Here is a 13,916-nt window from a genome sequence, read left to right as displayed (position 1 = left end):
GTCGGAAATGTTAAACAAAACGTGGATTTATTGTCTGCACTCGTTCCTCTTCTATGGAGATGTATAGTTCAGAAAATGACATTCTTGCGGTTAACTTTGCACATCACTCCACTTACACTTCCTCAGCTGTCGGGCAATAAAAAGAATCTGAAGTTCATCAACACACAATAAGAATGAAAAAAAAATTTTTTTTTGGTCTGTTTTATACTTCAATGTCAAAGATGAGGCTCTGAGAGTGTAACATATAATAAAGCAATCATCATCAAATCATAACCTAAATATGCTATTATCTCCGAACCAAAATTCAGAGCCTGTCAACAAAGTGATTTGGTGATCACGCCTACAAACCCCTGCCCATAGCCATGTATTTCGCAGGCCATTTGTAGTTGAACTAATTAGAACTCACATGGATAATGGATCAGTAAAATTCTAAACATCTGTGGACTTAATACTGGTGCACACTTAGGGTGGTACGCCGACCGGCTGCGAAACAGGCACTTGCCACACGCGCACAACTGCGATCGCAGCGGTAGCCGTTGGAAAGAAGGAAAAAGCGCTTCCGGCTTCCACGCGAGTCGGGACTCACCTCACTGTGTGCGTCGGAGAAGGACAGTGCTTGTGCTTGGCTCTTGTCTTCGGATACAGACTCCTCGTTTTGCACGGCGCCGGGCGAGGACGCGCCGTCGTCGTCCTGCCGCGTTGCAGGCTCAGCAGGCGGCGCGGACGGCGCCGCGGTCGTCGTCGTCGTCGCAACTGCGCTCGCGATCACGTCGGCCGCCACCTCCCTCTGCGTCGTCGAGTTCGCGGCGCCATCCGCGGGCTGCTCGGCCAGCGACAGCGCGGCCACGTCCTGAGCGAGCGACGAGTTGGGCTCCGAGCCGCTCTCGCGGCGCACCGGCGACACTGTCGAGCTCGGCGGCGACGGCGACGACTGGCCGAGCAGCGAGTCCACCGACCCGCTGGGACTAGCCCCACACAACGCGTCCCGACCAACCACCGCCGACCCGTGCTCCGGCCTCTGGACCGCCGTCTGCTGCTCGGGGATTTCCACGGTCAGCACTGCACACGGGGGCGAACTCGGCTGCTCGCGCACTGCCGCCGTCGATGCGGCGGAGACAACCACATCGACGCTGTTCTGCTGTTGCTGCCGCCGCGCTGGCTGGGATGCCGCGGCATTGCATCCGGACGCCTTGCTGCCGCTGTTCGAGCACGGCGGTTTCGTCGAGCCACCGCCAGTCTTTGTCGTCGTCGCGGCCATCGCGGGAGCACAACGGGGGCCCTTGAGCTTCGCGTCACCCACTTTGCTGCCGTCCCGGAGTCGCATGTCGGGGGGCGACTCGGCGACGGGCGGGGGACTGGGAGGTTCCGGCGGAGACCTCAGCACCTGGTCGCTTCTGCTGCTGATCGCAAGGGGACTGTGGCGACCGGCGACGTCGTCCTGCTCCTCGTCGTCGTCCTCCTGGTCGTCGCTACCAAGGAGGCACGCTGTGGTTTCAGAGAGGGAGCGGCACTCAGAGTTAGAAGACCGGGAGCGGCGTCTCTTGAGCAGGAAGAAGGAGAGCAGAAGAGCGAGAGCCGCGGCTGCCGGAAGCGTGACAGCAGCCGCCCTCGGCCCCAGACCGGCCATGGACTGGCCTCGCGGGCCCGCTCCAAAGGTTGTCAACCAGTGGCCGCGGCCTGGGAGCGAAACCAAGGAGGGCGGCACAAGTCAGCAACGCCGCCACCGCAGGACGGCCGCGCAGAAGAAAGAGGGGGCGCCCAACGGCGACCGGAAAAGCCAAGGCTTTTAAAGGGCAGCGCATGCGAGTAGCCTGCGGCTGGCAGGAGAACGCCCGCCGCGGGAGGAAAAAGCAAAGCAGGCCAGGCCCCGACGAGAGAAGCCAGAACAACAAAGGCCACGGGAAAATTAAAGGCAGCGAAATCGACGGCTGGCGGGCAGTGTACGCAGTGCGGTTAGAATGCCAAGCGGAAAAGTCACACAATCACATTGTTTTACATGCACACAGGCTACACGCTAGTACCTCCTGAGGGTCAGACTGCAAAAGACGTCTTCTCGAGGCTCATGGCGAATTCAGCTGATCGATTTGGAGCAAGCTCTTTGCCAGTTACATGGAAATTATGTGCATTAGTTGACTAGGCGCAATATAGAGCAGTCTAATACGAATGCATCAGTAAAAACCGCCCCAAGCCAGCTCATCAGTGGCACCATGAACGTGCTTCAAATCGACCAATTCGCCGTGGACTTGCACGGTCAACGTTCCCAGTACAGAAAAAGCATACGGTAAATCTCCGTACACACGCTAAATAAAATGAAATTGGACCCGAAAGCCACAATAAAACTGCGAGATCGCGAAAGTTCAGAGCTCCGGATTAACTCTTACACCCTGGCCGTTCGCCCAAAACTGAGGTGTGATCACTATCTTGTGCAAAAGGTCTCGGCGCGACCGCTACCACTGTGATGGCGCAACAGCGCGTGATCCGTTCACTCGCTCGCTGTGGCCTACGCGGCTCATAAAGTAGCTCCAGCCAAGAGAAGAACCCACGGTCTCGGAATCGCTACAATGCGACTAGCGTTATTTCGATCGCGCTTTACAGTGCAGCACGTCGCTGTTTAGAGACATCCGGATGAAAGTTTCGTTGACTCAAACGGCAAGTACAAAAGTAACGTAATTAGACAAATGAACGTTCAGAGGAACACGAAATTGTCTAGAACGCGTTCCTGGGGCGCGATCGAAGACCTTTCTTCGAAATGCGTTCTCTTCAGTTGCTGCAACATCACAAAATGGGTAGCTTGCAATATCTGTGAGAAAGGGAGGGAGAGAGTAGCCAATCGGTAAGCGGTGAACTCCCCGGAAGTTTACGTACCTCGTGTGTCGTCTGCTTCCAGACAATATACTAAAAATAAATGTTTCTCGTCTTCGAATGAATGAACTCTTTATACAAAAAAAAAGTATTTTTTCTACTCAACCTTAAACACGTTCTCAAACAGTAATACGTAGTACTACTACAATTTAAAACTGTTAGTTTCTCTGCGTGGTCGCTAGGTAGTGTAGCGCACAGAGGGAAAAAATAATAACCCACGGTCACAAGTGCACAAGTATCCGTACTTGAAAAGCGGGGGCACAGAATGGAGGACTAAGTCAAGAAAGTTGGCAACCAAGTACAAGGGTAATCGAAACTGTAAACAGGCAACCAGGAGTCATCGGAAAGAAAATGAGAGAAGCAGAGACAGTTAATAGGATGCAAAGAATGGAAACAAAAAAGGACCATGGAGATTTACAAGAATGAAAAAGAAATTAGAAGGGAAAAGCTGTACGATAACGCAAATGGGCAGTGCCTTGCTATTTGATGCTCTAGCCGGTTGCCCTTGAAAAAAAAAAAAAAAAAGCATATTGGAGCAAATATTCGAACTAGATGAGGCATGTGTATGCTGGAGAAAAAGTCCGGAGTCCACTCAGCACATCCTAATGGAATGCGAAGGGATTCTACCCAGTGAAACCCGTAGGTAACGGACACCTTCCAGAAGCGCTTGGGTTTAAGGATGGAAGCGTCAACCAATCAGCAGTCGAAATAAGCAAGAGACGTTGAGAGTATTCGTGGAAAAAGAAAAGGAGGGAAGAGATTGATATGACCGGATCTCTTACAGTCATAGCTGGCGGTACAAGGTAGATATTGAAGGGGGGAAAAGGATTAAAGAAGAATGCTAGATAAAAAACGTATAGCATGCCTGATTAAGTCAGTCAGGCCAGGCGACTATAAAACAAATTTGGAGGACGCTCAAGCTTCGTCTTTAAGAGTGAAACGCGCGATAGCATTCAAAGATCCTCGACTGCTTCTCACGCTTCCCGGCAACCGGAGCGCGTGTAACCGTAATGTTTACCGGGAAAGGCTGGCCGCAAACGCTATGCACGAAGGCGAGATTTGTGGTGAGAACACGGCCTCTTGCGTGGGCCGCGATGCGGTAATTACGGTGCGGCAAGGAACCGAGCGCGCCGCTCCGTGGCCCCCAAAACACCCATCCCGCCGGCGCGCGCAAAATGCCCGACGCCGCAGCCGGTTTGTGCGTGTGAAAGGCTTTCTTTGAGTTTTCGCGTTGCAGAATTATGCTTTCTCGTAAAGTCAAATTACAATCCGAGAGCTATGATGTCATTAGGTTGTGTGCAAAATGTAGTTTACGATTTTTCTACGTCTTTTAGCGTGAGAAATTCAGTTGGTTCAGTTAATTCCTTGCGTCACATGGAAGCCTATGATTCGAAAATCTTTGAGCCAAAACAACGTCCGACACCGGATTTTCTGCAGCACGGGCTCCTTAACGCTATCGCATTAAAAGGATTAGTGGAGATGCGAACAAAAAAGATAGACCGCCAACGCAACAACTGAAGCTCCCACTGCAATCGCGGTTTTCTAGAACGTGCCATTTCGTAGTCGCCGTTTGGATCCGATCCAATCCCCCAGACATACCATGCGAAGCCGTTCTCGCAACGACCGCTCGAACTTCACGCCTCTCGTCGCGTTCTGCTCCTAGCAGGTAGCACGCTCAATTTCAAAATGACTGACAGGAGCATGTCGTCATTTTGACGTCACCAAAAACGTAGCCGAGCCCCGCTTCTGACGACGCCGGCTAGGTCTAGGTCCATCGCGCGCGGCGTAAGCGAACGCGCGCTCCGAACAACGATTTCTGATCGCGTCCCTGGTGGCCAAGAGAGGACAAAATATTTTAGAAACGTAGCCACACGTGCTAAAAGAACAGCCAGATTCGACCAAGGTGTCATCGCTAGATGTCGGCAGCGCTGCCCGCAGCACGCAGCTCGAGCGTTCTAGACACGTGTCTTGACCTCTGTGCGTCTATCCTGCAATGACATAGTGAAATAGTAGTTACAAAGAAATCGTTCCAATTCATCTAAGTGTCAATCGCTGCATGTAATTCTTAACTCGATAGCGTTAAGGGCCCCGTGTCGTAGAAAATCCAGCGTCGGCGGCCCGCGTAGGGCGTAGACCATTTTCCCGGTAAAAATCATTTCGAACCAGGCATGTCCAACCACTCTTCTATCACCAAAGTTGCTCATACCTTGTCTTTCCTTCTTCACAATGTTATTCCTCGGAATTTTGAGAATAGAAGCTCACAAACAAATGTAATGAAAAAAGAAAAAAGAAAGACACCGACAGCGAATATACGTTAGATTTTCTCAAACCGAAATACTAAAAGTGCCGAACAATAACAGGAGACCGACCCACGCAAGAGGCCGCGTTTCTAGCAGAAAGCTTGCGTTCGTGCATAGCGTTCGCCGCCAGCGTATCCCGGTAAACATCACGGTTACATAAGCTGCAGTTGCGGGGAAGCACGAAAAGCAGTAAGGGGCCTTTGAATGCTATCGCATTCGACTCTAATAAAAGGCGAAGCTTAATCGTTCTCCAAATGTTTAGTTCGCCGTTAGAACTTTGACGTCGTTTTAACGCTCGGTGTTTCGGCGTATCGAAAGTAATGAACCGCGCCTTAGAAATGTGTACGGTTTACCGATCATCGATTGCTTGGGAGCTTCAATCTAAACGCGCGATCGAGCGCCCCACCAAAACATCCACCGACAACACGGCGGCTAGCGGGTCGCTTGTCCCGGATACGCGAGCGGAACACATCGCCTCGAGAGCGAGTCACACGGCAGCAACCAACGCGCGCACGCCTTGCGACGACACTCGGGAGCCGCTTCATAAAAGTAATTGCCGCGGACAAGCAGCCCGCGAATTGGCGGCCGGCTGCACGGCGATAAAACGTCGGCTCGCAGCCGGAGCTGCGCAGCGTTGCACGAACCTGCGGCGCGATCGCGTGCTTCGCCGCACGACGGGATTTCGCTTAGGGGCGCAATTTCCTGTGTTTTCCCGCCCACTCGCCAGCAGAGCAAACTCGACGAATAAAAAGATAACAAAATAACGGCGCTGGCTACGCGCGAGCTCACTTCAACGCGGGAGGCTTCGCGCGAGAGCAGTTTCAGCTGCAACCCAGCCGTAGCTTTTTTTTTTTTTTTCACGAACTATATATTTATTCCTCGCAAGCTTGAACATAACTGCAGTAGGACGAGGTTAAACTTGAACATGCTCGATTCATCCTTGTACATGAACTTGCCGCTTGTGCTACAGAGAGGGACACTTCGTAAGTGTGTTAAGAAAAGCTACCAAAGTATGCTAACGCCGTAGCTGCACAGCGAATGTTCGCAAGTACGAATGTCGAAGTGCGCAGAACGAACTGAACGTAGGAATGCGGCTAGACGAAGCGTGCAGTTCAGAATGCCGAGTGATGACACCACTTCCAACAAGCAGCGTGACGTCAGCAGAGGTTACAATCAAAACGAGTCGCAAAAAAAAAAAGAGAGCGTTTGCTCGCGACTTTTGCCTCTCCTTTAAGCATATCAGAAATATTAGCCAAGAGTTGCCATATAGGTTTCTCCTGAATCCGAACGGCGTGCGTTGGAATGGCTCGTTAGCGACGTCCCCTTCCTGTGGCCGCATCCAGAAGGCTTTAAAGAGAACCTCCGCGGGCTACAGCGCTTCGACTGGCAGCAGCGCGGCGATTGAAGAAAAATCCAGACGGCCGACGCAAGCAGGAGGCACGCAGAAAAACACGAAGGCGCCCGACTCTCTTGACCGCGCGGAATCGCAGACGCAAGGCACGAAAACACTACGACGACGCGATAGCAATGCGAAGGGATGGCCTGTCGAGAGGACAGCAAGCACGAGAGAGAGACGCTCGAGAAGCTGAGGAGAAGAATGCCGTGGAGACTCCACGACGTCGGCGATCTCTACGGTCACCTATCGGCCCGATAAGGAGACTCGACAACTACTGGCCGCCGAAACGGGGCCCGTGATGAACACTGCTGCGCCTCTAAATTCTCATTCACGGAGATAGAGGCGAGTGGACGAGGAAAGATAGAAGCACGCGATGTCGCGGATGTACTGCCATGCGCCTCCTTCGGAAGAATACTTCAGCGAAACAGTTGCGAAAAGTGCCACTAGCGCTCGCCGTCGGCTCACGACGGAGCGCGACACGGGAGGCGGAGAGGGCGCTGCCGTCTTCGCTTTCAAGGCGCAAAGGTTGCTGAAGCAGCACGTGCGCTGCTTGGCTTGTGTCTCGTTACCGTCACAACACTTGCGTGTGCGGTTTTTCTGCGCGGGCACGGCAAGACAGCCAGTGGCGTACATAGGGGGAGCCACAGTGGGCACGTGACTCCCCCCCCCCCCCCCCTCTTCCCACGAAATTTGTGCGTCTGCAGCTACAGAAGTACACAGACGCCGTTCTTCCGCTCTCAGAGCGACCAGCGAAGCGTGATCTGATCCTCTTTAGCAGTTCACATGGCAATAGGCACGAGTGCACACCAAGAAGCGACAAGAAATGTAGCACGATGCCTCGCACACGCGTTTTAATGCGAAAGCATTATCCGGCGTTGTCGTCGTCGGCGTGACCGAAAGTTGGTACCAAAAATGGCCGACGGCGCGAAGTGTAAAAATGCATCAAAAATGCTCGGATTGACGACAACTTTGTCAGGCAGGTTTCTGTAAACAAAGTAAATTAATCCATTCGAAGAGAAAATTCGGTAAATTTCGGGCTGGGTGTGAATCCGGGATGCGAAGCGATCAGGCTTCCCCGACGTCACGGTGGCTCCATGGTTATGGTTGATACTAAAGTTGTGCCCAGTGCGTGCGTCACTGCACACGTCACATCGCTGCCTCCGGCGCGTCACTTGCTCTTCTGATTTCGTCGGTGCTGCGCCTACTGCGATGCGCTCCGAAGCGTCTACTGGCTACGTGGCTAAAGTGGAAGCAAAAAAAGAAAAAAATCTCCGAGGATAGCGCTGCCCGCACAGTCGGGCAAAGCAGCCCGAAAAATTGTTCCAGGATCAACACTACAGGAAATTTTTATATTATATATATATGTGCGTGTGTGTGTGTGTGTTTTCCAGAATATGCTGTCCTTTCCGAGAATTTGACGACCCGTGTAACCATCTGGACGTGGAGAAACTCGCTGCGGCGCGCTTAAAAACGACGCAGAAAAACGTAAATCAAATTGCGTAACCGTCGAACAAGGAAGCCAGCCAGAGTACAAGTCGTCGGTCACCGACGCCTGCCCCGAAAAGCCGACTGTTCCCCGAGAACGAGGTCCGTCAAATGACTACTGCCGCAGACAGGCGATACAACAGGCATAGGGAAAAAAAAAAAAAAAAAAACGCGAACGCCATTACAACATTGACCAATGAGGGAGCGGGAATAGAGAGAGAATGCCGACACGTCCAACGGGTCTCGCACAGCGAGTGAGACACCATCAGCAGCGGGAAATGGGGATTAATTGTACCTCACAGATTTCCCCACTTGCCTCGCTCAGTTCTGCCGACAAATCCGCAGATTAGGGATTTTTTTTTCAACCGAGAAGCCCAGACCGGCGAGAAGGACCTGCACAACGAGGGCAAAAGGATACCGGAAACCCGAGCCACAAACGCGTGTCACCGTTGCTATATTTTGACGATGAGTGACGAAGGTAACCGGAACGGAAATCCGCCTGGCCAAGTGAACTGACAAGTGTCGATCCTGAGGCCAGAAATAGAACGGGGCAGCGGGGGGCGTACGACTCGGCCCACCCACGAAAGAATGAGTTTGCGTTGTAAAGCAATCGTACGCTTTGATGTGTCACTGTAATCTGCAAAAGTTGTGAGATGTAAACACAGTATCCATCAAGAAATTATAAAGATATTTTCCAAGCAAAACCTCGTTCACAAAATACCAGGGACTACGCACAAGCGCAAACCGCCGGAAGCACAAAGGAACCCAAACCGAGCACAAAAGATCGCGAAGGGCCCAGAGTGGGGCTCGCGTCCCCTAATCTTAAAAACTGCACCAGAAAGTAGGCTTCGCAAAATGTGACTCTCAGTTAAAGGCGTGAGCAACACGATTCCTTACGAAATGTATAGCAGTGCACGTGTGCGTGCAAGGCAACGAAGCGAACGTGTCAGACGAACTAGGAATCTAGAAAACTAGGAATCTATGTACAGAACGGCAAGGAACAGAACGCATAGATTACCTAAAAATGGAAAAGCGCGGTTGCTAAGCAAACGCTTCCTGCCGATTTTGAGCCGTTTCGTCAAAGGTCCCCCCTTTGAAAGGAGAACTGGCGGACCTTCCGATTCGAGAAATATTTCAGGAAATAGGCGCCTGACGACACGGACACGAGGTAAAACAAGTATAGCTATACTAGGTGTTCAGACACTCCACGTTAACGTGTAACATACCGACCGCCAACAATGATCACAAGGGGAGGTTAACAAAAGGTGAATGAGTTGAGGCACAAGGGCCGCGGCACACAGCCCCAACATTAATATATATATATATATATATATATATATATATATAGTTATGATGGATTTGCGGCCTCTCTTCTGGTTCAACTTTCAGCCACAAGATGACGCCACCAACTCCGGCTGCTTGACGCAACCGGAATTCAACGGTAACCCAGCATTCGGTGAACGGTAATTAGGTAAAGACATAGATTTATTATAACCAACTCTATTATAAAGGACAAGCTCCCCATAGCACCCATGCATTGAAATCGGTTGCTACTCTGTGCATGGCGGCAGACGAGATGCGATTCAGACGCGAGGAGCTATAAACGCCAATCCCGAGCCTCCCTCAATATGGTGGCGCCAATGTAGTTCGGGCACCTCCAAACGCATCCTTTCGTGCACCGTACATTTTACACCAAAATTTTGTAAATAGCTACCGGATCTTTCTGAAAAATACACCGAATGAACTTTACACATTCTCCACACGTACGTGCTACGTGTAAATGCTTGATTTTGCACCGTATTTTGGATATCTTCAGCACTACAAAAATGGGAGGTAGCAATATAGGCAGCGCCTCAGCGGTTGCCAGTTTCTTTTTCGCCCAGCCTTTCCTCTAGAAGCTCATAGACCAACTTTAGTATCAAACTGATACATGAGCGTTTCCTGACCTCCATATTTGCTAAGTGTCACCTTGTTACGTGCGAGGCGCGCGTGGTAGTTTCTACAACTTCGAATATGTGCGTCAGTGCTCCTTTAATCTCGAGTGCGTAGTCCACTCAAATCGCAATGCGCTTCGCGAACGAATGCCCCGCAGTTCAGAGACAGTTCCGTGCTGGTGCACAATCGGCACCTTTTGCACTAGCATTGCACTCGTTCCGCACGAAGCGTGCACCGCGTTGCGAGAGCAGCGAGGTGCCGCGCCACTGAAGAGGAAGTGCAGGTGAATTGAATGAGCATTGCATAATCATCGTAATAGATATAACTTGATACGGGAAGAAGTGCGACCTTTTGAAAGCGGGCATTAGTCATCGTGTGTCTTCATCACTCTTGTGTAGACGTGAACGACATTGTCAGTACTATTGTCTCCGTTGACGTGTCTTGTACGCGTCAACTTTTGACATTTCTGCATGTTGAGTCGCTAGCGCTTCGCATCTATCATTATCCCACTGTGTAATAACCTCGCAATTTCTATTCACATATGCGCCCCTCGACACCTATTCCGGATGCTGCACGATAAGGCGAAGCTATATGCACGGACTATTGTAGAATTACGTACTGCAGACATGCACTGTCAGGCTGTTTACAGCCCGGTGAGTCTGCGTGGCGGGGCTCTTTCGCCCCCCCCCCTTCGCGGCCGCGAACACGCAAAAGCAGCGTGGCACTATTTTACTTCCAATTCAATTACGCACCCGAGGAGTTCGCCTTCTGGTTCGACGCCCGATTCGTACGCGCCATTCGCGACAGTTCACTCACGCGAACACGTTCGCGCAGTGGGCACGCATCGCCGCCGTCACGCGAACAGGAGGTCGCAAGAGCTACCGCTACGCTTTCTGCTGCAGTTGTTGCTCGCTTGTTCCCTTAGTGCCTACTGGGCACTAAGGAAACAGTCGCAGCCACCCAGAGCAAGACGGCGGCGCTGCCGCAGGGAGGGACGGACGAAGAGATCAGGCGCGCTTCGACGCAGCCGAGATGGTAGCGGTGACGGGCCACGAGGGCGGCCCCCTATCGAGAACACGAGGAGGAAGGGGGGACGAACGTGTGAGAACGTGCGCTCAAAAAAAAAAAAAAAAAAGAAAGTGAATCCGGGACGGCGACCGCCGACGATAGCGGGTCGACCGCAGTACCGGAAGCGACGTAACACAGCTCTCGCTTTTCGCGTCAGCCTCCGCTTCTCTCGCCGTCCTTTATTCTTTTTCTGCCGCGCGGACGGGTCCAGCGCTCCGGGGTCGAGATGATCGAAGCAGCGAGGGAGAACGCAAAGAAGAAACTAAAGAACCGCGCGTGCCACGGGCGCGGTTCGCGAGGAGACGCAGAGGAACGACCACGCGACGGCCCCGCAGAATGTGCCAGCGCATAACTAACGTGCCCTGGACCGGTGGCACGTCGGCATCCAAAATCCCCGCAAGCTCGGCGGCGACTTCAAAGGGCCGGACCGAACAGGAAGGCGTTATGCACGCGGCGTTCGTTCCTGGGTCGAAGCGCGCGCTGATCCACCGGCGAAGGTGCGCAGCGAGGGAAGCGGCGGCACACAAATGACAATCGCGCCGACGCGTTACCGGGCCCATTGTACGGGGGCCACGCGCAGACAGAACCGCGGGAGCTGGACAATGGCTCCGGCGTGGCGTCCCACTGCGGCGACGTAGGCGGAAGACAAATGCCCGATGACGTAAGAATACACGCGCGCACAACGATAAGGTAAATCACAACGCGAAATCGCCTGCGCCTGGAGAATCGGTACGCGAGACGGTTCGCGCTGCATATTGTGTGTGGGGACCTGCGTCAACAGAAGCAGGAATCGCGCGCTATTTGGAGCAGTGTCGTCTATGCAGTTTATGCAGGTGCTCGAAGACGGCGTGCGTAGGTTAGGCGCGTTGATCACGATATTCGGTAAGCATCGACTGCGCCTTTCCAAAACAGATGTAGGTGGTCTATGCATCAGCCTCTGCGGCATCATTTTCTACGTAGAATGCTAAGAAATGGTAGATGAAGCCTGCATCTAAGACGGCGTCGTTTATCATTGACATAGATTTGCGCCAACACTTGTGCGTAGGCACAGTCAAAAAAAAAGGAGAAGAACGCAGTGCATACAATGCACGCTCCGAAAACCGCTCAAATTTCCAAGCAAATGCCGCGCGCCCTTCTTCTCAAGGGAGCACAGCCGGAGAGTCGTCAGACGCTCAAGTGCGCCTACATAATTTGCATTGTTGAAACGTCCCTCGCCGCGACGTATATGTCGAGTGGGAAGCAGCCGCAACGGGCTCGCGTAAGATCAAAGTATTAGGCTGGTGCAAGCATTTGCGATTAGCCGCATCACTTACGGCCTCCCGTTCCAAAAGCTTAACCAAACTGAAATGAAGAAGGTGGACAACCTTGTGTGAGCGGCATACAAATCCGCTCTGGGACTCGCGAACAGTCAGCACGGAGCGCCTGGACATTTGGGTATTTACAACAAATATGAAGAACATGCCGCTGCAGTTCTGACATCGCGGCTGAGCTCTACGCCTCAAGCACGCTCGACCTCTGTTCTACGGAGACGAAACCGACTTGTTATCTCGAGATTTGAGGGAGCACGTCGATGTCTCACCCATAACAAGAAATATGAGTGCCAGGTACCGCGCTGGCCGCAGACACGCCAGGACGAGGACTCTGCAGAAGCGATTCGGCAAGGATACGGCCGCCTACTACAGGGACGCGAGTGCAACCACTCGCAGGGACTTCTACGCGATCGTCACAGCCAACTGAGTCACCACGATAACCGTTACGGTTAAGACTACCCCGACAGCAGAAACAGCGGCAATAGCGCTGGCGATACGAGACGCCGACTTCAGGGGTCAGTCAGCTCGTGTGCTTACAAGACTCGCAGGCAGCGAGTCGACTCGTCTTGCGGGGACTGCTACCGCGCAGCGCCCAAAGAATACTCGGCTCACGCCTGGACCTGGACCATGGCATTGCGTGCTCCCCCCGCGCACAACGGACTGGACGGGAACGAAAGGGCAGACTGCATAGCTCGAGGAAGCAACGACGGAGCGGCAGCCAGAACCCTAGGGGAACCTCCGCCCGCAGTGCGCGACATATTAGAGAATCAGAAAAGGGAGAGAGGGACCTAGGGCTTTCCTCACTTCAAACTATATAGATGACAAGCCCATGACTGGCGTCGCATAAAAACCAATTCACACCCACGCCTAAACCGCTTACACAAGAAGTACCCGACATATTACACGGACACTTGCCCGTGGTGCGGCGCAAACCACACGCTGGCCCACATAACGCGGGAATGCAAAGCTCGGCCAAGCAACGTCAACTCACCTTTTCCAAGCGTCACGTACTTCGTGCGGCAGTGGGAGGCGCTGTTCGCAAGCGAGGACCGGGGGAGCCGATTGGCCCTGCTGGACCAAGCTCAGCGAGCCGCAAGAGCCAGTGGAGCCCTGGACTGATGGCCCCACCCAGACCTGCCAATCTCCAATTAACTGCTCAATAAAGTTTTTCTCCTCCTTCTTCCATTTGGTCTGACTGTTCCCATATCACGCAGTCACGAGCGCAGAAAACGAAACTATCTGCCATTTTTCTACCGGGTTCCAGCGCACGATCGTGCTCTTAGATTTGGGTGCGTCTGCCTAAGTGCTCGTGTGGCACTGACTTATACCGCTAGTCAGTTGTTCTCGCGCACAGCGCACTAAATCGCGCACTGATCGAAACGAGACAAACGCAACAGCTGGCGCGCGAGACCGTCACCAGAAGTGCGCCGCGCAGCAAAAACTCGAGCAAAGAAAAAAGAAAAGAAGAAAAAGAAAAACGTGGGGCGTCAAGCGATCCTCCGGCTCGGGTATGGAAAAATGCAGGGAACAAACTTCGTTTGCGGAGGCTAGACGGGGGCA

The 13,916-nt window shown here is 52.8% G+C and overlaps 1 protein-coding gene across 4 annotated transcripts in view; it reads right to left on the bottom strand.

Annotated features, from left to right (window-relative positions):
- LOC126525152 (uncharacterized) overlaps positions 1-13,916 on the bottom strand; it is a 109,161-nt gene that overhangs the window by 35,563 nt on the left and 59,682 nt on the right. For all 4 annotated transcript variants that reach the window (XM_050173208.2, XM_050173207.3, XM_055067567.2 and 1 more), the window contains one exon: positions 587-1,677. In XM_050173208.2, coding sequence (XP_050029165.2) covers positions 587-1,677 — 1,091 coding nt within the window. The remainder of the gene's footprint in view (positions 1-586; positions 1,678-13,916) is intronic.

Source organism: Dermacentor andersoni, chromosome 3 (genome assembly GCF_023375885.2).
Source record: "Dermacentor andersoni chromosome 3, qqDerAnde1_hic_scaffold, whole genome shotgun sequence".
NCBI lineage: Eukaryota > Metazoa > Arthropoda > Arachnida > Ixodida > Ixodidae > Dermacentor > Dermacentor andersoni.
Note: the sequence above shows the minus strand (reverse complement) of the source record. Positions and strands in the feature narration are given on the sequence as shown.